The 25,955-nt window shown below is 36.3% G+C and overlaps 1 protein-coding gene across 2 annotated transcripts in view; it reads right to left on the bottom strand.

Moving 5' to 3' along the window:
* NALCN (sodium leak channel, non-selective) overlaps window positions 1–25,955 on the bottom strand; it is a 212,393-nt gene that overhangs the window by 42,162 nt on the left and 144,276 nt on the right. For both annotated transcript variants that reach the window (XM_052705813.1, XM_052705814.1), the window contains exons 16-17: window positions 8,011–8,147; window positions 6,354–6,495 (exon numbers count right to left, since the gene is read on the bottom strand). In XM_052705813.1, the coding sequence (XP_052561773.1) occupies window positions 6,354–6,495; window positions 8,011–8,147 (279 nt within the window). The remainder of the gene's footprint in view (window positions 1–6,353; window positions 6,496–8,010; window positions 8,148–25,955) is intronic.

The following is a 25,955-nucleotide window of genomic DNA, read 5'->3' as shown; positions in this document are numbered from 1 at the left end:
AAATGCAAATCTGATGAAATAGAAAGATAGTAACTGATAGAAGTGACAAACCATGGTGCATTGAAAATGGCAAAGAATGCAATTCCCAGTTACCTTTGTCTCTGAATGTAACTGAGAATTGGGCAGAATTCTTTGCACACTATATAGAGGAAAGAGTGACAAAGCAATTTAAAATCACCAGTAGCCTGAGACAGACCATAACAAGAACAGTGCCTTATTATTGAAGTTCTACCTTCTCTGCTCTGAAATATGGTCAGAAAATAAAATATTACAGGATGAAGCGTGAAAACACTTTATGAGAATACAGTTTACAAATTTGTCTTTTCATGTAAGTTATTATATATTATTGTATATATTATTTATAATTATATTATTATATTTTATTATTTATTTTATATTTATAGTATATTATATATATAATGTTTATGTATACATTATTTTATATTATTATTTTATGTTATTATTTAGATACGAGCATTGTTATTTATCTGCTTAAACTGAAAAAAAAGCCAACAACCCAAATCTCTTTAGAGATGCAAAGTAGACAAAGTATCCTAATTAATTTTCAGAAAACCTGAAATGCATCATGGTGTTTCCATATATATTAACTTCATTAGAAAGATCTCAGTAAGAACAGACATGAACAAAAATAATCTCCTTTGAAAATCAAGCTGTAATAATCAAGAAATAATGGATTCACAAGCCATTCTAATTCTATCAGGTAGATTGTTTTAATGGCTCTTCTGAACATTCTATCTAAATAGCTTTTGGCAATATCCTGCAGATGACATAAGTAGGTAAGACTGAAGAACTTGTCTAGGCTTAATTAACAAGAGATATAAGGACAGTGTTGTTGTGGACAGAGATCTACTTAGATACTCAGAGAGAGGAGACTAGGGTACAGTTTGTTTGATTTTTGATGATATTTATTCACAAAGTTTTGCAAAAAAAAAAAAACAGAAAAAAATATAGTCTTAATGTTTACATATCACTATCCTTTTCTGCTTGGAATTCATGTGCAATTTCAATTTATTAGCTTCTGTTATACTCAGAATTAAGGAGATATGGTTATTTTTTCCAAATCACATAGCTAACAAAATAATCAGAAACATGGCAAAATTCTATTGTACTTTTTGTGTACAAGTTCTGCTTTGCACAATAGAACATGGAAAGAAAAGTTCAGAAGAGGCTGATTAACCTTGAACATGAGTTTATGACAAGATATGCCAATTCACTTCAGAAAATGACCGTTCATGGATAAATATTCTATCCTAGTTTCTCTTCTTAGAATTAAAAATAGGAATACAGTCTATAAGAGTGTCTTTGTGCCTGATGATTTTCTAAAAGGTATCTTAGGACATTCTGTTTTCAGTACCAAAATGTTTTTCAGCTCCTCCAATTACAAACAACTTCTGCAAAGAAAAACTCTTTCAGAATGTCTTTGGAATAGAAGTAGTTATTTTTGCAAGAAACAGAATAGTTAATGAAAGAAGCTGAGAGCAGACCTGAAGACATGCTGGAACAAAATACCACATTAAGTAAAAACAGTAAGAAGAGATTGCATGTCTCAGCAGCTCAGAAATGGAGTATGCATGATGCTAAACAACATGCATCAAAAGTTGTGGTCAGTCTTATGTGTTGAATGTGTATGGAAAATAATAACCAGATAAAATCATGATCATTCCCTGAGGTGCTGAAAACAGATTTCTACATAAACCAAGGGGAGTTGATCTCCAAGGAGGTACTCTGACCCTTCCAGGATGAGGCTTATATTCTGGTTGACGTTTGTGTCCCATCCCATCTAACTTTAACAGATATCAGATAACAACAGGATCATATCTGGGAATGAAGCCAAACAGACACATGCAAAAAACCACAACCACCAGGTGCAAAGCTCAGCAGCCCACCTGCTAAGTAACACAGGTCATCATGAACACATCACCTCAGTGCCCTGTTCTGCATGCTGACTCCCCAAAGAACACAGAACCCAGTATGAGGTCTGCTGCTTAATATTCATAGTCCTTCATGGTAGTAGCTGTGGCTACCTTCGAGATCAGCATTCTCTTTTTGGCTATCACCTCCCATCATACAGCTGCTGCTATAACTAGGAAATCAACGGGAGAGGCATATGGCGTGGGAGGCTGAGCTTCCACAGGAGCTAGACCTTAATTACAGATCTTGTTCCCAAAGGAAAAATGGAATGGCTATGAACTTCACTGCTTGTAGAACTAAAAGCAAAACTCATACAAGTGAAAGGAAACACGATGGTAAAGGAGACAGAAAAAAAAATATTTTGCTACTGTCCAATTAGTCTTAAAAATGAAGAAATAAAGAGACCAACTTGTTTATACTATTTCATCTAAATGAGAAGTGAAAGTCTGAGCAGTAAACTGTGTGGATATATTGAAAACCCTTTTGTTTTGTTTTGCAATTCACTCCTGCTGTGCCACAGCTGTAAACATGCACATGGGTATATCTACATAATAAGCCAAAGGCATTTTCAAAGTTCATCTCGTGAGCCTGTCAGTTTTGAATTATGATTTAACAGTGAGTGATGTGCTGTGTTGTGTGATCAAAGATTAGTAACTAATTTGGGAGCATCCTCTTAGCAACAATTTTTAGAATGGCTTGCTAGAAGATGTATGTCTCTTAAGAAAGCACTCTGATGTGTTTCTTCTTTCCTTTGATTCTAGCCTTGAAGTTAATAGCTGAAGGCCAATGCTCTACTACCACAGCTGAATTTTATTAGACACCTGATTTCTTGTAAATCTTATAGCTTGTTTGTTTTCTGCCCCCTGAATCTTGCTGCAAATAGTCTTCAGGCTCACTTCTAAGAGCCATCACAGTGAGATGTCTTTATTTTCAGTCAATTTCCTTTCGTCTCATCTTCCCACACCAAAAAATCATTTGTGAACACATATTTCAACCTGATCTCTTCCCCAAGAACTCACGGAAATATTGGTTAGATAAGAAATTTCCTAGTGTGTTGTGAATAGTTTTCATATTTCCCTCTGTCTATGTAAAGCTACCTTTCTGCCATAACTACAAGGTTCCTGTGATATCATAATTTTTTTTTTTTTTTTTAATCCTTTCATTGCATACCTTTCCCATGAACTTAGAATGACACTGTCTTCTTACACTTGCACTTTTCTGTTTTATCAGTCTTCTTTCTTCCACCAGTAGATATCTTTGTGGTACTTTCTACTGTGGTACTTTCTCGACAGCCCAGATCTCTCCAGTGAGAGACCCAGAACTTCAACTTAAGGACTGCAGACTACATCAGAACAGGCTAGATGAACTCTGTGACAAGATCAGTGGGTTTAAGAAAATTTGCTTAGCAGACCACAAAGAGAGAGCAAAGAACGGCCAAACTTCATTTCCAGAAGTGTTAAGTACAGAGAACCCTGGAGAATCCTAGTCTTGTGCATGAAGTTACAGATAATCATTAACAGCTCAACCAAAGTATCATGCTAAGGTGCCTATCGAGTTTCTGTAATTGAAACTGTCCGGATGTAGCTAGCATGCAAAGCATAAGAATGAATGTGGCACGGTCTGTCCACACATATCTACCCACACATCTAATTTCTTAACCTAATCACGCACATTGAGGGTGTGTACACAAGGTTAAGGGCACTAAGGTCCAGAAGTCATTTTTTATGTTAGCTTTTGATTATTTTATTTTGTGATATTAATTTAGAAATAAATCTGGAATTCTTAAGCTTGACTAGAAAAAAGTGATATAATCGAGATATCTGTTTTCCCAAACTGTTCTTTGATTTGGCATAGATGAAAATAATTTCAAATGGATTTTCATTACGGTTATGGTAATGAATAAACACATTTTTCAGTTATTTTGAGAAGATAAAGCAATATTAAAAAAAATAGCGCGATGAAAATCCTCTTCCCTCTTACAACTTAAAACTGTTTTCCAAGGAAGTAAACAATTATAATTCTGAAAAGTCTTACTAAATCCATTACATAATAGAACACAGAATTATTTTCTTTTATAATAGTGACAAATGATGGGTCAGATTGTTTTCAAACACAAAAATATATCGTATTTGTAGTAGCACATTTTTGGAGAAAGAAGAAAAATAACATTGATGAACTACTTTACAAGGAAGCGTGTATATTACACACTTCCTATCACTTCAGTAGGCATGGAGTACAGCAATGCTATATAAATCCGGGAGAAAAAAGAGCACCACAAAGGAAGGAAAGAGTCAAATCTGCCAGCAGAATCCCACGTTTTGGTTCCATTCTATCTTTTTCTATCAACTACAATGCAAAAGAGATGTGAAAAGTTTCTGAAGATATCACATTGTCATCTGGAGGAGTGGGAATGCATCCTGCTATGCACTAATACCTGTAAAATGTTTGGTCAAGTTTCCTTTTGTTTTACAAAGCAAAGTAAGGTATACATGCAAGGTCTACATTTAAATACAACCAGTCATTCCAAGCTTGTTTTAAGGATATTTTTAAGAAGATTTGTGCATACAAAAGTGAGGTTGCCTTGGCAACTGTAACTATAGAAAGCCAGAGTAATTACTTTCATAAAATCCTACATGGTGCTTACTCCCTCTTAATAGGAATGTGCAAATACTTTGCGTTTAGCTACATTTGTCGAAAATATTACTCATAATTGATTCTACCTTTGAGACATAGAAAATCCAAAAGTACATGCTTAAAGCAGGTTAAATAGTCCAAAAACAATTTGCAAAAACTTATTTCAATTCAAAACGTAATGTCAGATCAGTCATATTTGCTCTTGGAGCGAAGGGAAAAGAGCATACTCTTCTATTTTCATATTGCAAAATCTCATTCAATAAACTCTGCCATTTATTCAGCTATCTTAAAACACAACCAGAAAGGACTAACTTTTGTGAACAGCAATGAGACAAAGTTAAGACTACAATTCAAACAGACCTACTAAATCATTGCACAGCTCTGCACTGCACATTGTGGACCTATGTATGTGGTTGGAACATACTTAAGCTCTCTCTCACTCATCTCTTCAGTACATGAAATAAATATCACTGATTTCCCTGGCACAGTGTTTGAGGTCCATCCTTACTAATATTTGGCATAGTTCTGCTGACCCGTACGATTATCAGTTAATAACTTATCTGATAACTCTTCTGTGCTTGTTAGATTAGATGGTGTACATACAGGCTTGATCCTATCCCATAGCATTCTTTGTCTGATAAACAACACTGCACCACAGACCTTCCTCTCAGGCTGTCCTGTTCAGCTTTGGTTTACTGATGCCATTGACTACATCCTTCTACAGGAAGGAGTCCTTGCATTGCAGTAGGCATGAAAATTAACAGTAGTTTGTAAATTGTCTCTTGACATTCATTAGCAGAAGAGTATTACTTTCCATTGTCTACTTTCTGCCTGCTACCCTGAATTCTAGTTGCAAACCTCCTACTACGAAAGCCAAATACATTGCACAACCACGTGTCCTCTTTCCTTTCCTCGCTTGTGGCTCTCTGTCATTGTTAAACTGTACTTTCAAACCTCTTGACAGTCTTCAAACAGGATTTGAGCACCCCATTATCAGTTATGAAAATACTTACACACATCACTAATTAGTTATATAATTTTACAAGTGATCAAGAACTGATATCAGTGTAGATGCCACTAGAAATCTGGGAAACCAGTATCTTCCACAACACACATGGAGTGCTTTTCTGACTCTGTACTTATTATATATGGTGCCAGAAGTCACAAACATTTACTCATGCAGCAGCACCACAGTCATCATCACTCCAAGCAATCCTGGTATTTTTCACATTCAAATATCTATGTCAGTCCACCTGGGAGACTATCAGCATTTAACACAAGTCTCAAATGCACACGTTCAGCATCTGTTTTCTAGTGACTCCTAAACCTATCTACATAGATGTAAATGTCCTCTAAGTAGCTAGAATAATTCTTAGATTTTTGCTTATCTCCACTGATTACAATCAACCTTGCTTCAGTGACTGAGTTTTCAATGCTTCAAAAGTAGCAAGCCAATCACACATTCACTGCGGTATTCACAGGCTTTTAATTTTCTACTAGCTTCTCATTATTAACAGCAAGACTAAAAAAAATGTAGGAACATAAGATGGATTAATTGAACAAAACTATGTACCACAGTCTGAGTTTTTAAGCTAAAGGAGAGAGGAAAATTTATACCAAGTGAGGAACTGCTGTGTTGCCTGCTTTAGGCTATCAAAGTTAAACATAACCTTTTATTTTGCGTTCACTTGTATTTGCTTTCATGTAATTTGACAAACTGTGTAATCTGAGATCTTTCTTCACAATACTCAAGGGAAGACCTATAGTGCTGAATACTCTTGAATTACCTTTTGATCAATATATTTGTTTTCCTCAATTGCTGATCTTTTAGAGTGGTCACAGGATGAAGATGATGCTGAAGGAAGTCTTCGCAGCAGACAGCTGGTGTCTTGTTGCTGGCGATCAATAAACTGCTTCATGAAACTTTCCCTTGTGAACAAACAGAAGATACTGATGGATTAAAGACCCCAGAAAAGTTAATATTTGGTTTTCTTTATAGTATGTCACAACACATTAGTGCCAAGGTGAGCAATAAGGAAAAGGTATGCTAAACTGTAGATGTATAAATGGACAGAGTACAGAAAAAATAACTGATAAAACATAAATTTTGTTATTAAATCTGTAGCTGAATTAAGAAGTAGATGGCTTGCATGTAGCTTCAAAGAAAACAGTTTAATTCCTTTTAAAAATAATTATGAGAATTTTGACTATTTATTTGCTAATTAAAGTGCTAAATATTTAAAGTGCCTTTTGCAGTTTTTGGCTCTTCTGAGCTCATTACACTGTGAGTTGTTGCTGCAATATAAATCAAACGCTGATATAACCCAAAAGAAACATACTTCCTGCAAGAAATTCTTTCTTCAAGACTTCAAACAACATCTGTTCATATAACTGCTCAGAATGCCAGTATTAAGGCACTTCAGCAATTCTGTGCCTCACATATGCCACGTTTAAAATGCAGAACTACATGTTTACAACAAATGTACATTCATCTTGCTTGTCTTCTAAGTTTAGCGGTAGCTTAGTAGTAGTTACAATTTTCAGTGTTGACTATATCATAACTAATTTTGTCTGGAGTTTCATGTAGTAGAATAGCTTCAGATACGAAGATCTGATTTGCTGCAGATTTGAGGCAGCAGCCCTAAGATTTCTGTAATCCTTCTTAGGATTTTGTCAAGAAGAATGAATGGCATTATTAACTGATGGTCTAGAAACCAACTGTGAAGTGAATTTTGCAGGAAAGTGGTAACAGCAGTCGTCCAAAGAGGGGACAAGGTCATCACAATGTAACTGCTGTTTGATGATCTGTGCTATCCACTCTTCATGATTTGCTGTCAGTTGATCTCATCTTTAAAAAGTCAGTAATAACTGATTAGACTGTTGCTTGTCTGCTAAGAACCTAAACCTGGAATGGGAGTGGAATGACAACAGCGTACTTTTCAATTATATTTTATTTGTATTGGTTCCAGTCACAGAATCACAGAATCACCCGGGTTGGAAGGGACCTCAAGGATCATGTAGTTCCAACCCCCCTGCCCAGCAGGGCCACCAAACGTACACATTCAGATCAGGTTGCCCAGGACCCCGTCCAACCTGGCCTTGAACATGTCCAAGGACGGGGCATCCACAACCTCCCTGGGCAGCCCGTTCCAGGGCCTAACCACTCTCCTTGTGAAGAACTTCCCCCTAACATCCAACCTAAATCTTCCCTCCTTCAACTTGGATCCATGGATCCAGTCGATCTAGTTCCTTTCATTAATATGAGAGATTGGATATTTTTCAGGTAAAAATAAAATGTCAGCTCCTTTCTACTTCAATATTAATTTTGCTTCACTTTGATTTTCTGTTAGCTGCTTACTCCATAGGCAAAACAGTTAAGTGTTGTTGGTGTTATGTGACACCAGACAGGCTAATAGTGTATTACCAGTGGAAATATTTCAATACCTTATTTTTGGAACGGTGAAATCTGAAGGAAGCTTGGAGATTTTCACCATTTGTGGCCTGTTTGGAAATTTTTCAAAGATGCGTAGACGTAAGGGAAGCTTCTCCTTTGTATCTGCATTTGCTTCACTTTGCTTTAGCTATTAAAAAAAAAAAAAAAAAAAAGTTGCTCTGTGATATTGCAGCTTTGTTTTTCAGAATTTGAATAACGCAATCACTGAAAGAAACAGAAGATGGCAGCAAAGAACTACAGAGGGTACATTTCCAGCTCAGGAGTATATTAGTCCGTTTGTGCTGGAAACTGACAAACACTGAACAATACCATGCCTTTAGCTGAAAATAAAAAAATAGGAGGAATGCTAACAATTTTACTTTTAAAATACAAAACATATTAGTGCTCTATTCAGTATGCTTATTCTTGTGTTTCCTTCCCAGTTCCCTAACACTTTATGAAGGAAATAAACATCCATGTTCTTTTCTTATTAGTCACATTTTTCTGTATGTATTGACAGCCCTAAAATATTAAAATAGAATGTTTTGTAAAGAGAGGAATTATAAAGGAATCCAGACCTCAGAATAAGGAAATAACAGGAAAATTGTATTTATGTGAGCATTAAAAGAAATAAAAAGGACTCAAAAGAATGCAGTTCTCACAAGGAGCTGCACCAAATGAAATGATGAATGTTGAATTTGTAAACATCCAAAAATGGTTGTGCCATGGACTGCCACACATCTAAGTACTGAAAAGGCAGTAAAAACAGTACATGGACAGATAATGGATACATCTAATGATATAAGATTAAAGAAATTTGATATGGACATGTGATTCCTGAATTCTGATTACTAAGTGTATCAATCCTGAGCATGTAGCAACTCAATTTGTGTCATCACAACAAAATACCAATCAGAAGGATTCTATGAAACACATTCATTTTAACATTTAGCATTAAATGGGAAATTAAACATTTAATTTCTATCCTCTGTGTATTCAAGCACTGTGAACCATTTCCGTAATCACATCTGATTGATATTATTTAGTTGCAAAGTTCAGTCCTCCTTCCCACACCAGTTTATGTGCACGAGCGTGGGCATGTGTATTTTAAAAGTTTTGCACAGTCAACACCTGCAGGGAATACTGCTGGCAGGTACCAGCTATAGATTTTTACAAAGGTGAATGGAAGTCGAATGGAGCATTTGCACTGCCTTAAGCAGTGCATGCTTCCACAGCATGACACAGAAGAACTGCGCTGCTGCACTGTCATGCTATCAGCAACATCCCCACTTCCAGCCATAGGACAGCTTAAACTGGAAATCAATTCATATCCGGTTGGATACAAGTTGTCATGTGCACTGGAAACTGGTTGAAAGGCTACGAACAAAGACTAATGATTAATGGTAAAGTATTGAATCAGAAGAGAGGGGGAATGTTGCATAAATCTGTATTATGTCCAGTCCTATTTAATGGCTTCCTTAATGATCCTTTAGAAGAAGAAATTATGACATTAATGAAATTCACTTGATCTTAAAATGTGAAGGCTGCAAATACTGCAGTGAACCAAAAAGAGAGACAGAAATAGAAGTAGAGGCAGAAGATAATAAAGACTGAAAATAATTCTAGAGCAAGAATAAGAGCAGAAGATATACCAGAACTTCTACTTCAATACAGCATCAAAAAGGCAATTTGGGCACCACTTACATTACCAGACTAGGGCTATGTTTGCAATCAATTTCTCTTGTTTAGATATAGCCTTAAAAATGGCTCAGAAATCTGCAGCTCTATGCTGCTACGAGGAGCCTATTCCAGAGTGTGCTTTCAATTCTAAATGCCATTTCATTGTCTCACACTGACAAGCCAAAACAGTGGAGAGACATGAAAACAAGGGAAGAGTTACAGAAACAAGTGGGGCAGAGGTGAAAAAATGAGTGAAAGACTAAAGAGGGCCAACGTTAAAATTTCAACAACCATAACTGATAGTAAAACAAAAGGAGGAGATTTAAAATAATGGAAGATTATCTGAAAACAGAATATTTGTAACAGAGTACCCCAAACATACGAATGCAAGGATGGAATTAAGAAAGGGAATTTTTAGGCTGAGAATAAAAATTGATATCCTTGCAGGAAAATCTATTCGTGTTCAGAGAGATCTCTGGAGGGAAATACCTCATCATTTCATTCACACAAGACAGAACCCTTTGAATGCCAGAGTTGGATAATCTGCCAGGACTCTTCTGCAACATTATAGTGTTGAAAATCTTTGAGAAGGGGAAAGTTTTAGAGGAAAAAAAGGGTTTTGAGTATCTGCTAGTTTGCTTTTAGTAATAAATCATTGTACAAACAGGTAGGTTTAGGCATGGATTTATTATGTCTCTTGCAGCTATGGACTCCCATTTACAAAAGTCAGAGTATGCAAGATAGAGAGTTTATGATAGATTGCGGTGCTGCCTGAAGTCTCAGTACAGAACAGATCAAAGACAGCTTGGAAACAGGGAACTGCATAGCTAAAGTGACAAGCAAGGGAATAGTAATACCCCCACCCAACCAGGAGAATGATCCAAGATAGGCTTATTATCTAGGTTATTTTAAAATAACCTAAAGTCAAAGCATTACTACAGAATCTCTCCAATTACACATGCTGTGATAATATTACATATTGGGGACCGTGAAGAATATAGCTTCCCTGAGTTCTTCTCTACACATTTAGGGTGTAATTTTTGCTCTGCATGACATACATCCCATTTTATATTGCTGCTTAAATCCTTCACATTTGAACCCTCTTTAACACGTAACACATTTTTAAAGACAAAAAATGAAGCTGAAATGTAGTGATGATGGTGCAGAATTTTTTTAGCAACATCTAAATCCAAAATAAAACTTCAGAACTCAAGACATTTTCTCTATGATTTTTATTTTATTATTATTATTACTATTGGCAAGGAAATGGCTTGATGTGCTATGCTGGTCTCTTGGTCTCCAGCTCCAAGTAGCCTACTGGGAACAGTTCACTGCTCACTATTTGGTTAGCCCAGTTCCAGAGAAGGAATTTATGTCTATTTCCACTATTTTCAAGGTTCTTAAGTTTATATGGTCAAATTTAGTGGCACAATATATATACAGTACTGCTGTCTACTCTGAGCCAAGATCAGAAGAACTTATCAAAATGTGGTGGAAAGTAAAGGGGAGGAAATCTTAATGTGGGATTCCAGTGGTTCATAGTATCTTGAACAATGCATTCAGATACAAGTTCATGGCATCAAGAACTCCAGATCTGGTTCACACAGTTGCTACAGACAAATACAAAGGACAGCTGTAACAAAGGCAAACTTACTGGTGATATTTACGTCTTTTTTCAGAATGACATTATGGCTATGCTTCCATTTGGCTCAAAACAATTTGAAGTGAGTCCCCCCAAACATCTGTACTCGCCGCTTGGTGATTTAGTTTAGGAAGATGTATTGGTAAGCAAAACAGATTGTTTTTGGAGGAAACCCATAAGCAGTTGTCCTAAGTACATGCAGTAGTATGAATGGTGGTGAAAGTGGAAGAAGAGAATGGCAAGGGCAATAAAAGGGACAGCAGGTAATGACTACTGGGAAAAAGGGGCAGGGTCAGCTTATTAATGTGGTGGTGGTCAGACACTGGTGGTGGTCAGACATTTGAATCAGGACGGCCAGCAAAGCAATCACTGGCCTATTGGAGATAACAGTCCTCCCAGCAGGAAGCTGGCATCTCCCACAGAATCACACTGCCCTGGCCAGGCCAACAGAGATGCCAAACAAGGTCATTCACAAACACACCATCTACACCAACTACAAAAGCTCTCTCATCTATGTTTTAGAAACGAAAGTGTGAAATTTAAGAAAATTGAAATATGTGCTATATTTGAGTACTTCAGCCACACATTGCTACGAAGAACCTGAAGAAATCAATAAAAAATTAAATGGTGGATCTCAGTCTTTTCTATCTTAAAACATTGTAGTACTATCATCTCACAGATCTTAATCACAGACAGTGTCATTAGGGCGAAAGTAACAATTCTTCTCAAGCATGTATTGTGACTTCCCTGATAGACAGGAGCTAACAGTTTAGGACATAGAAGAGCTCTGGGGTCAGGTAATGTGCATGATGACTTGAACAGTTCAAAGAGCTAACTGAGGTATCCGTTCATATCACCAATTTGCATTTAAAGACAGAAACATCCTTGAAAGTAATGTTCTTGGCAAAGCAAACTGAAAGCTCAAATTTAACACAGTCATTGAGTTTCTAGGACATTGACACATTGGTGAGAACATGCCAGAGGAAAAACAGAGTTAATCATATCCCAGGGGATGAGACCTATCCTTCCTAACATTTTTGTTGTTGTTGTTGCTCTCTGTTCATTTAATTATGATTGAAAGAAGAGCTAGCAACGTGCAATTTGTAAAGAATGAAAGATTCACTTTTCCTGCAGTCTGTGAAATTCACTGAAATGCTGTGTAAATATTTCAATGAAATTAAATGATTATGAAAAATGTAATGTTCAGTGTAATTGCTCAAACTCTTACATTTGAGTTGACAGTTTTCATAACAAGTTGAGATCAATCATGTCCAAAATTAAAATCTTGTACTACCAATGTACATACAGTTTATTTAGGAAATGGCCAGCTGCCCAGAGTAATTTCATGGTGAGTGTGCAAAGTTCAAACCACTGGAGAAAGTTCAGGGGGTCTCACTGCAGGATAGTTTTAAATTAATATTGTCTGGTACATTACAGTGTGCTGCTATATACTAACATTTTTTTCACTGGAAATCTCCCTTAGGGCTTGTTTTTGAAGAATAAAGTGATGATATCGTAACTAAGATTTGAAAAGACCTTCAAGATCATCCAGTCCAACCATCCACCTATCACCAACAGTATTCACTAAAGTATGTAATAAAAATAGTGCTCACTAAAGTAAGAAATGCCCTTTTTATCACTAGTCTGAAGACATGGATCCGGTAAATTTTGGGACATGAATGAGAGCTGCACAAAAAGACGCATACGGGAAAACTTTCATAGCCATAATTCATTCAGTTTTACATAAATCATAGAATCATAGAAGGGCCTGAGTTGAAAAGGACCACAATGGTCATCTAGTATCAACCCCCCTGCTATGTGCAGGGTTGCCAACCATCAGCCTGGCCTTGAATGCCTCCAGGGATGGGGCATCCACAATCTCCTTGGGCAACCTGTTCCAGTGTGTCACCACCCTCTATGCGAAAAACTTCCTCCTAATATCTAACCTAAACTTCCCTTATCTCAGTTTAAAACCATTCCCCCTTGTCCTATCACTATCCACCTTCATAAACAATCATTAATAAATATATGTCAACATATTTGTACCTGTATTGGATTAAAATTTAAGATAAAGCAGCCGCTCAGTTACTACAATTTACACCTGTAACTCCATTAAAAATGAAAATGAAGATCAATTTTATTTGAACAAACTGTTCAAAAACATGGTTAAAAAAAAAAATCCGAAAACTAAAGAATGTTGACAAAATGCAGTAGGTTGAATTTGGGTAAAAGAAACACTTTCAACAGAGAAAAAAATACATTATTTATGTTGTGGATATGTTATCAAGTATGTGTACAGTGCTAAATAAAAGGCTGCCAAGGGTATAACCCTTGCCTAAATTCATACTGGCTGACTTCAACCATACTTCACAGTATTAGGCTTCTGTTTCCTTTGGGCCCTGAGACACAATTACAGTAGATATTTCTCTTTGGATTTTCCAATTTGTCAAAGCATCTGAAATAAAATTGGGTACCTTTTTGTACCCAATTCACCCAAGTAACACTCCTGTGGAAAGAAATTTGGGTTGCATACTGCCTACTTTGAGCACATGAGTTTGTCTGAAAGTTGTGAGGCTTGCTGGAAAAGTGCAACAGAATTGTCTGGCTTAGAGGTGACAAACCTGATGAAGCCTTGTCCAGGCTTTGTCTGAAAGCACTCCCTCAGGTAAAATATTCCTGCAACTTCACTAAAATATTGTATGGGAGAAAGCCCAGGTGGACATCCAGGACAGAGCCAGCTACGAGCTAACAGTTACGCAGTTCGCTCAGACAAGGGCTCAGAGCTGAAGGCTCCTTTCTAGTCATCTTTCAGTTGAGAGTCTGGATGTACCAACCACAAACTGTGCCCTTTGGACTCACCTAAACAAATGGGGACTTTGCAGGCAGTAAGAAATACTTCCATCTAGCAGCTGTAAAACAGAACCAAAATTGATTTTAACCACATTCTATGGTGCTGTGGGGAATTTTCACTGAAATGTACAAAAAAAAAAAAAAAAAAAAAAAAAAAAAGGATTATAGCAGTGCTAGCATTAGCATTCACAGCAGAGACTTCACTGTTGATAATCAAAGGTTAAAATAAGCTAAGAAAGTTCCTGGCAGATGGAAGAACAAGATAACGCATTTATTTCTCATATGTATAAGATTTTTTTTTTTATAAACAGCTTTTCTGTGTCACAGGACTTACATGCTGTGCATAATATGATTTGATGCTGTGATTGCTGCTTTCCAATTGTTCATTTAAATAACTTCTTTCTCAGTTTTGCATGAAGTCTCACAAATTAATAAGATATTGAGTAAAATTTCACAATGTGTTTTCTTAAGAACTTCCTTCCAGAAATTGTAGCTCCTATCAGTTCTTCATGAACAAATCCTGCTGAAAAGATGTGTTTGCAATTCAAATGACACAAAACTCCTCTAGCAAAACTTGGCTAAGATTTAGTCCATTTATTTAATGGAGGAGAGGAATCCTGTGTGTCACAGAGTTTCCCTTTGACTGAGATAAATAAAATGAATTTTTCAGAGCAATTACTCCATACTCTGTACACATCAACCATACGCTCAATTTTTTCCCATCTTCCAGTGACAAAAAATTATTAAAAAAAAACAGAAAAAACCCCACAAATCAGAGGTTCTGTACAATGCAGGTCATTGGCTTGCTGCATCTTTCAGACATGTTTATCTTTTTCCACTGACTAAACTAAGATTTTACATCTAGTATATTCTCTGAGTCACTTGTGTGATGCCTCACACATAGGCCAAACGTCTATGATGCATTCACCTCAGTGAATTTTACTTGTCCAAAGGTGAAATATGTTGTTTAATCCTCTAGGCATTTCCTAGACTTAACAGGAAGAGGTAACTTCAGGTCCTGTAGTTCATTTATACTAAGATGGAATAGCACATTGAGGAACCTTCTTCTCCAAATGTGGAGAAAGTGTCAGGCTACACCAGTAGTACACTAGTGATACACTGGAGTATGAATTCATGAAATGGAAATAGATTATCCATATTCTTACACTGTTAGTAAGGCTGCTGGCAAAGTTCTGGCCTGACAAGCTATCACTCCCCTTGATGAGCACAGTTCTGAGCACAGTTTGAGGTTTATCATTGCTGGGAATATTCTCAGTAGCTGGTCAGAAGACTTCCTGTTTAAGTGGTAGGAAGTTTCAGAAAGGGAAAATAATTCCCTTGCTGCATGGAAAAGCCATGCTATGTCAGCCAGTATCCTTTAAGGACAGAGACCAGATTCTAAACAGCTCTCTCTCTTCATATAGCTAGATTGAATAATCAGCTTAGAGAAGAATCTCTAGCTTAGACAACCTAAAAATTAGTTTATCATAGAATCATAGAAGTTTCTGAGTTGGAGGGACTTGTAAAGGTCATCTAATACAGCTCCTCTGCAGTGAACAGGGACACCACAGCTAGATCAGATTGACAAGGGCCTCAACCACCCTGACCTTGAATGTCTCCAAAGATGGGGCATTCACCACCACCTGTTCCTGTGCCTCACCACCCACTGTAGTAAACTTTTTACCTTATGTCCAATCTGATTACCTTATGTCCAATCTAAGGGGGTAAATCTGGCCCCTATTTTAAAACAATTCAGAGATGCATACATTTTGGGATTGATAGTTTAAAAAAAGATAAAGGAAATGAAACAATACCTTGTTCTTTTAGTAACTTTTTTCACATTTAGAGGATGCTTTGCCACTTTAAAATTAATCATTTTTCTCTTGGAATAGCTTTTTTTGTTTCCGTACAAAGGTTACTGAGTCACAGAAGAATATTCTATTATATAAAAAAGTGCGTGACATACTCCATTTCAGCAGAGGAAACTGCTTGAGATTTCACTAAAACTAGGCACCATTATTTGTTATGACTTCTATGTCTGATGAACAATAAGCAGCTAAAATATTTTCAAATGAACAAATGCAGAAGATGCACTTATTCTGTTCTTGTACGAACAGTCAACCAAGTTCTGCAATAAAATATTCTTAACACTGAGAAACTGCAACTAAAGCTGGGGAAAAAAAAATAATTTCTATAAATAAAGGCAAAAATTCAGTATATACTTTTAAACACAGAAGACTTTGTCTTTGCATGTATGAGCTGCTTCTTATTTGTGGTTTTATTGTTTGAACACAGGTGGCCAGAGTTTTAATTTATTGCCATTTTAAAGTATTTCTTCAGTATACAAATTTACACATAAAATCAGTTCAACCAACGCACATGCAGAGGCAAACCTGTGTGAGGCTGATGCAATTTACTTCAGAAACCTTCAAGTCCTGACTAAATGCAAAAAAAAAAAAAACGGTTTGGTGAAACTGGCTGCCCTTTCTGCCATGCAAGTTTGCTGATGAAATTTAAATGGGGCTGAATTACTGCATTCTGACAACCTGTTTCACAGGCAATGGGGATGATTCTCTTTATGTTGTGATGATGAGTTGCTTCTTTGAGGAGCAATATACATATCTCTCTTAATTCTGAAACAGTGCTCCCACTTGTTGGATATTATGCAGGAAAAAAATGCCTGTGATTTCTCATCTTCTGTCACGTTTTTAAGAGTGCCTGATTTGTTTTTGAGAGTCTGCAAAGAGAAGTTGTCTGAATCATAAGAAGAAGATAAGTGACTTACAATCAGGAACCCAAAAATCTCAAGAAAAAAAATGTAATCAATTCATTCTTCTGCATAGCTAGATTTTTCAATGAGAAAACCAAGAAATAAACCTCATGAAAGGCGAGGCCTCTATTTTTATAAGAGTACAGAAGTTGTGAACAGGAGTGCATAAATCCACAAACTCCTATGGGCTTAAGATGCAAATCAGAAAAGGAAATGCAGTCCTGCGTGACACAAATGGAACCAAAAGCTAATACAGCATGAATTTTCAAGGATGCAATTGCCATCAAAATAACAAATATTGCTATACAACTGCTCGCCTCCCTGCCAAAGACCGACAGGATTTTCTCTTGCTTCAGAGAATTAAACATCTAGAATCACTAACTGCACTGGGAAGCACTTGCATTTTTTTCTTAGATATCAAGGAAATAAAACAACAACAAAAAAAGATTAGATGGACTCCTGGTGATATAAAAGCTAGGTGAGCATTTTCTTCCCTAGTGACATAAATGAAGCAGTAGAAGCTTATATTTATATTTTTGTAACTGCTGTTCACACATTCATAGCCACTCTAACTTTCATCTCTCATCCTTGGAAGTGTGTGCTTTGACTATGATAATCAACTAGAATTTTCAAAAGCTTTGTTTGATATAATAAAACCTTTCTCCAAGAGAAATTCTCTTGAATTTACTGTTTTCTTTACAAATAATACAGTATTGCATATGTCAGGGAGTAGCAACTTCTGAGTTAATACCTAGGTATTGAGCCTGAAATGCACAAGCCAGAATTTATGATCCATTGATACTTTTTAAAAAGTGGTAGGTAAGGTAAGAAGTGTAAAAAATAGACATTGAAACTATAACCTTCAGAAGACTTTCAAAACTTTAAAAACTTAGAAGAAAGACTTTGGCACAGGCCGTTTTTTAACTGATCACATTTTCCAGTTTTATTTTCTATAAATGGAAATATTCTCTGTATAGATTTAAGATAACAATACTTTAAATGCTCTGTATATGGCCTGTGAATGGAGGACCAACACGTATTTTGTGAACTTTCTACCATCTTCTCAGTATGATGAAAAGATGGATTTCATCCATTTCATGTGGTACTTAACATTCAATTTTGTAGTTATTTCCCACTTAAAATTATCTCAAGCACTACTCCCTGAATAATAATACTCTGAAGGCAAGTAAATCTAATTCAGCTTTAAAAAGCTCCTTGATTTTCACACACACAATTGCATATGTATGTATAATGTCATGCCAAGAGTGCGTTTAAATTAGATATACTAATTATAACACCTTGTTCGCGCAATATGTTCATGAAAAATCCCTATGCTGAAACTCACACTTCAAAGCTGAAACCTCAGCACCCAAAATTTGGAAGTGTCAGGTTTGATGCTACTGCTGAAACTGTCATTGGCATCTTCCTAGATCTGCTGAGTTCTTGGCAGTGCTGAGGAAAGCACAGGGATACATCAGGGTCTGTGTTCTGACCCATGCAGTCCAGACAAAACTGGGTTAGGAATGCTATGATTCTTAATGCCCTTCAGGAAGTCTTTGATTTTTTACAAGATGCTCCTATGTACATTACAACACTTAAGTCCGTCAGCTAAAAGGCTTAGAATGCTATATTTTCCATCTCTTCCCATAATGACGGACAAAATGTCTCTCCTGATATACCACTCAACACAGCTTTTGATGTCAAGATGCCTGAAAAATCCGTGATCACTGTTTCACCTGCCACTACCCCGGTCTCCATTAAAGGCAGTAGTGAGCAATGTACTTAAGTTCCATTTATCAGGAGTTGTTGTCAAAAAAAGAAAAGAAAAGAAAAGAAAAGAAAAGAAAAGAAAAGAAAAGAAAAGAAAAGAAAAGAAAAGAAAAGAAAAGAAAAGAAAAGAAAAGAAAAGAAAAGAAAAGAAAAGAAAAGAAAAGAAAAGAAAAGAAAAGAAAAGAAAAGAAAAGAAAAGAAAAGAAAAGAAAAGAAAAGAAAAGAAAAGAAAAGAAAAGAAAAGAAAAGAAAAGAAAAGAAAAGAAAAGGATTCTTCACTCTGAGAACTACAACAGGGTCATAAAGTATGAATACCTTTTCGCTCCTCACTGAATAAAGGGGCTCTTAATAGGTCTGTCAAAATGATATTTGCATTGCCAGTATAAACTTCTTAGTATTAACAGGAATAAGGTCAAAACTACCTTCTGGATGAACAGTGACTGTATCTAGGGGAAGTCCAGGCCATTCAGAAAGAATTCACTTTCAGATACTAAACTGCTTCACCAGAAAAGATGTTTGAGGAGAGCACTTGAAGACATAGAAGATGTAAAAAGATGGAGCCCCTGCAAAACTGATGAGCCAGCTGAATGCAGATAGGCACTGATATCTTGATTCCTTCAGAATGTCTTGCTACCATTTCTTTCCATTATGGATAAGATATGGGTGCTGATCTGAATGTAACGCCTCCTGTTTTGGTATGCTGGGCCATGACATCAGAGGTGGATGTTGGTGGTATGGCAGTACAAGATGAAGCTTCCCACCAATATTTTGTTGCTGTGTGACAGAGGGCAGCAGAGGGGCAGTCTGACAAAAGGGCGTCTGACACGGAAGTGCGTATAAAGGAAAAATGTGTCACTGAATTCCTCCATGAAGAAACAATGGCACCCACTGACATTCATTAATACTTGCTGAATGTTTATGGGGAACAAACAAAGGATGTGAGCACAATGAGGTAGATGGTGCCAGCAGTGGCAACAGCAACATGAAAGAGAAGCTTTGTAGATTCTTATATGAGTGGCATGGGGGTTCTTGTTCATCACTGGTGAAAATGCGTAGCTAGTGGTGGTGACTATGCTGAAAATAGGCATCCTGTAGCTAAGAATTTGCTCTACCAAATAATATTATTGTGCTCTTTGTATCTGTTGTGGTTTCTATAGAAATAAATAGCAGGCATTTCCAGAAAATGCTGCTAGAGGAATTCTAGAAAATTCTAATTTCTACGCATTTAAGAAAATTGGAAAGTTTATGCAATGGATATTAAACACTAACTAATACAAGTGTTATTTAAAGTACAAAATGTGCTTGTAAATGCAGAACACTTTAAATAAATTTTCAGTTCACTGGGTAAATCTGGTCAAATTATAAAGCTGCACGTACAGATGCAAAGAAAGATGGAATACAGTGAAAGTAATAACAGGCATGTAGGAAGAAGAGAGCACTGAGGAATTATTTGACTGGAATGACAACATATAACACAAAAGCAAGGAGGCATTACATGAAATAATTATGTGGCAAACTAAATAGAAATCTTTGTTTACTTGTTGGACACTGGAAGTTCCCAAGCCACATATCCCTCTAGGGAGTATTCAAGTATGAAATATCACTGATGAATGAAACATTACTAACTGTGTGCTTTCTCTGTTCTTATGCTGTTTCATAAACATATTTTATTGACCACTGTCAGAGACTGTGCACCAGAAGGACCTTCCTTTTTGATCCAGTACAGATCTGTAAAGACCTGTAGGTTTCTGACCCTACAAGTTCTTCTTCATAATAAATGCCTAACCACAATACTGGCATTTTGGCTTTTTTTTTCTTCTCCTCATTACTAGAAATATAGCTAGTGAAATTTTATCAATCATTGGTCAAAAGAAAACTGCCAACTGACTGTTAGTGCCCTGGTTCTACTTTCAGATGACTGCCACATTGGTAACAATCTAATGAGAGTTAAAGGGGGGCAGGGGTTAACACAGACTCCCCTACCCCAGAAGCCAGGGTTCCTGGGGGAAGGGGCTGCTGAGGGCTTTCTTGTGATGTCAGTGGCCATTATCTTGCATGAGTAATATCAAGAACAATCATACTCAAAGAATAGTAGCTCAAGGGTAAATGTGCAGGAGGACTTATAGTTGAACTTGATAGACTTAAGTCACCAAAGCAAATGTCTCTAATGAGGACTTAGGATAATCCACTGCCAGTTAAGAACAAGGTATGTAAGTACTGCACACCATTTCATTGCTGACAGCAGGAAAATAATCTTGTAGAATTAAGAAATGCCTGGTGAAAAAAACAGTACTTAACAAAAGAAAGCTCATTAGAGGTGGATTGTGGCACCACCAGAGCTCTTAGAACTTCAGGTTTTTGGTTTTTTTTAAAAGAAGCAACTTATTCTAAAGTATGCATACACATCTTCAGACTTTGAGAGTACATTCAACACTTAGATAAAACTGGCCTGATTTTAAATGGGATCTGTTCTTCAGCAACCTGCAAGAATCAGGACACTCTGAAAAACTCTGTATACTTAACAAGTTTACTGTGTGTAGGTGTGTGTGTACACCTGCATTCACATATGCATATATTTGGAGGGTATCTGCAAGAGCAGAAATTAAGAAAAACTATGATTCTAAAAACATTTGTCCATATGTGTGTGTTCACAAATAAATTCGAAGTCATAAAAGGTGTATGTATGTATATACATTCGAGAGCAAAAATATATATTATGTTTGTATTGTTTGGCAGGAAAACATACAAAATATAGATTTAGGATGTGATAATTAGATGACTAGAACAGAAAAATATATATCTGAATACACTCAGAATGTCTTCATACCCTTTACTCTTTTCAAATAACATAAAAATAACTGGAAAAGAGAAGATCTTTTCCTGACATTTTGATTCGTGCTTTCTTTGCCCCAAACATAACTGTTTATACTATTAACTAATGACATCTTCCCAGTATTCACATGTTATTTTTAGTGCAGGAAAGAATGTAGCACATTGCAAGCGTTCTAATTACCACAAGGCGCTGGTAGTATAACCCCCCCCCAAAATCTAATTCAGTCTTTTTTGAATGGTTAAAAAGATAGATATTAAAATACCTCACTTCATTTTTTTTTCTTCTCTTTTTCAAAAATGTATGAAATATTTTAAACAAGACTGAAATACACAATTCCTTCCAGAAGGATGTGGTCAGTGCAAATGACAATTGGGCTCTCCATTCTTTGTTGGGAACTGGATTGGATCTTTTCTCCAAGCTCCTTGTGCAAGTCTGCTCTTCCATCCTATTTTTTAACCTAATGTCTGGAATCCTCTGATCTGTAAGTCAAAAAGTAATTGCTATTGGCTTGCATGTCAACTAGCTACATTTCTCTACTCAGCTCAGCTGACCATGATATTGTAAGGACAGTCCTAAAAATTGGTAGTGGTAATGATGACATAGCACTGTCCTAACATAAAATAAATAAATCAGTGAGCAAATAGCTGGCAATGTAACCCAGAAATCTTAGCTGCTACTTGATCATTTGGTGAAAGTTTTATTGGTATATCCTACCTACAGGAATACAGCATCACTGCAGTACGATGGCCAATACACAGTAAGTATTACCATGGATATGTCACATTTTTCTAGATTTTATGTTCTCTTGTGGATAGGAAGCTCCATTTTTCAGCTGCCAACAGATTAGATTTCGACACGAAGTGATACTGAGTAGAGAAGTTGATCGTTACCTACATTGTGCTGCGGTTTACCTTAGCTTAATATAATTTGATTCTGTTGAAGCTCCTGCCAGATTCACTTGCACCAGTAAGTCAGTTTTAGGATTTTGCAGTGGTAGTTCATTTGTAGCTAGTTCTTAAAAGAAAAAAATATAGTATTTTTTTTATCTCCGTGCACATACACACTCACAACATAAAGATTTGAGACAACAGTATCGTACAGAGCAAGAGCATGTGTTATTCCTTTTCAAAGTCACTGTAAACAGGACAAGGTACCTTTCTCCTGCCGCTCCTCTTCATGCTCAGCCCAAATTGCCAAGATCCTATGAGCTTAGGGGGTGCCAGGAAAGCCCCCCAAAAGTGCATTCACTCCACCTCATTAAGCATGGATAAAAAGTGACTGCTGAAACTTTCCAAAAGCTTTTACAGCTTCAGTAAATGAAGCAGAAAAGTCTATTCCCCCAGAGCTGAAACAAAAAATAATATTCTTCTCATCATTTAAATTACAATAAATATTCATTTTGAGAGAGATTTTTAAATGAGATGAAGAAAGAGAGGAAGAGGACAAAGGATGGTCCAGAACAACAGTTTTCTGGAAGCACTGTTTTATCTGTGTGAGATTTCATTCCATATACACCACTGTAAAAAATCTGCTGTCACTTGCTTCTTGAATGACTTTAATCTAAGCCTATGATATCTTTCAAAGATGTGGTAAAGAAATAAGAGCTGACAGTTGGAAATCTTTTTCAAGAAGCTTTTTGTGTATCTATTGATATCACTATTCAAAGATTAAAAAATGACAGCCAGCATTAACAGTTTTGGTTCCTAGAAAAGCTCTGCCAAGATTTTAAAATTACTTGCAGCTACTCCTTCAGAGTCTCCTTTGCCTAGTTTCCACTGAAGCCTTCATTTTCTACAAAATATTCTCTAAGACCATCTACATATTTTTATGCTTCCAGAATTACTTGATGCACACCAGGAACTCACCTAGTTACACACTGAATAAATGAACGCACTGTATTTTTCCCTTCTGTCATTCTGGATATGACTATCCAGACCCAAAGTCCTAAGGCAAATACTTAACACAATGAGCACACTGAAAGAATAGCCCATTAAATACAACTTTTTTTTTTTTTTTTTTTAGTCAATATTGTTAAGGCTGCCAACTGTTTAACACATCGCTGCTGTTTCTGGTTTTGGAGTAATGCAGATTCTTACACTTTAACAAATAATGGTTTGTTTTGCAGATACAGTTTGTTTTGTAGAACAATTGCCTTGTTCTGAAAGCTGAATTGTTTATGCTTTGGTTTTCAAGATAACAAAAAAGGGAGAATCAAGAACTCCCAAATCAGAATGCTCTTAAAATAGCTTGCTTTCAAAGGAATAATTCCCTTTAAAAAAAAAAAAAACAAACTTTGCTTTTAATAAGCCATGTATTATAGTGTGGCTAGCAGTTCACTGAATACTGCCTAGCTGCCCTTTGAATATTCTGTGGGAAAGCAGAGTTCTACATATGGAAAAACCAAACTGTAGAGGCTTGATTTGTTTATGTGCTTTCTTCTTAATAGAGATGAAAATCATTGCTTTCTAGACTTCTCTTACAGCATGCAACTATATTTCACAATTCCCAAATCCACATTAAGGAAAGCTTTTAACTTCTGCATTGTTCCAATTATCTTTTACATTGCACAGTTTTGACTTCCTTTTTGTTCTGGAACCAGGCTTAGGAAGAATTTCTCAGCTTCACTTATCGTGCTGGTCCACATAGGCTTCAGTTTGGCTGACAGTCAGATTGTGATTTATCTTCTCTTTATGACCAATTCTCTTGAATAAATCACTTTGTTAGCCCTTACCTCTGTAAAGTTTTCATAGATTTTTAATTATGAATATTTTTGGATGGAAACATAAGCAAAGATCAAAGCAAAATTTATTAAAAGTTCAGAGTGAAAAGTTAAAGGAAAATAAGTATAGTGCTGAGTTCAGGTTGCCTTCTTTATTTGTTCCACAATCATATGAAATGCCAGCAGCAGGAGTGTCTAGCAGATGCTATAAAAATAGCATGTATTTTCACTAGCTGGAAAATCAGTGTGCTGTTTCAGTTGTTAGAACTGCTTTACATAGAGATGATGAGTATCTGGAGGGCAAAAGCATATGGAAACCAAGTTCCGTATCTCAGTACCTAGGAACAGTTAAAAAAAAAAATCAAATGAAAACTGGAAAGGCTTAAATAGACAGATTAGCTGCCTCAGCGAACATAAATACTCAGGAGGACAGCAGCAGAACCCTTGCCTTTTTTCCCATTCATCTGACTTAAAGAGAAGAACAAAAATAACCCAAGCCTGAAAATGAAGTAAAATCTCAAGCCTTTCTTAGCACTGAAAGTAGAAATATGCTACATGCAGAAGAGAAAATAAAAACAACACAAATGAAAGATGAAGTTGCAGAACAGACTTCTGTGTTTAGCCCTGAGAAAGATGAGTGTCCTGCTCTTTTTTTCCTCTTCTTGCCAGTGTGAATTCCATATTTTGTGTGAAAGCTTTCTTGAACATCACAAACTTAAAGAATAAGCATATGCTTTGGACACTGAAAGACTAATAATTGATTGATAGTAGGAAGTTTGGTTCAAAGAAGAGTAGGGATCATTCCCAGAGCAACAATCAAATTCAGAAAGGAGAGAAACATTAAAACATTTCCAAAAGACTGGTACTACACTTCTGAATTAATGGAGGCTCTCCTAATAAATAAATATCTGCTTTGAATATGAAATGGGAGGATGGTTAAATTTCTTTGACAATGAATAGGGAGAAGTGAATACAGGCAGAAGGGAATATATGATCTAATGTAAACAAAAGACTGCTCTTATTGCAACTAGATATGAAAGAAACAGGTGAAAAAGTAGGAACCACTAACACTATTTAGCAACAGTACTAAATATAGCATCATCAAGAAAACTTAAGCACAGCAGGTAATAAAATTAAAAAAAAAATAATCCCAGAATCTTGGTATTGCAACCAATGATTGGGTGTAGCAACATAATCACTCAAATTATTGCAGGGCGTATAAGGTGGATATCCTCAAAATCACTGACAGTGCAATAAGAGCTTTATTCTCTGAAGAAGCAGCTATTTCCATGTTTATCTTCAAAGACCAAACATAACCACAAAAACTTAGTGGGATACATTGAAACCCATGAGTGTCACATCACGGACATACTTTCACAACAAATGGTCAATGTCTTTTTTCACACAGACCAGCTTGTACTTTCTTCTGAGGATGCCTTTGGCTTTTCAAATGAATAGAGTCTACATTTCCTTCCAAGATACGCTGTTACTTCTTTCTCAGAAATAACTGCACCTCTTAAAGTACACAAAGTACCCTTAGGAGACTTATTTCACATGGATTAACAGCATGTAGTTAATTTATATATGTTAGATATGAAAAGCACAGACACTGGAAATATTTTTAACTTCATCAAAATAGTAACTGTATAATCAACAACTGATTGCATATGAACTTAAGGCTGAAGGTACAAA

The sequence above is a fragment of the Tympanuchus pallidicinctus genome, unplaced genomic scaffold, assembly GCF_026119805.1.
Source record: "Tympanuchus pallidicinctus isolate F22 unplaced genomic scaffold, pur_lepc_1.0 scaffold6, whole genome shotgun sequence".
Taxonomy (NCBI): domain Eukaryota; kingdom Metazoa; phylum Chordata; class Aves; order Galliformes; family Phasianidae; genus Tympanuchus; species Tympanuchus pallidicinctus.
Note: the sequence above shows the minus strand (reverse complement) of the source record. Positions and strands in the feature narration are given on the sequence as shown.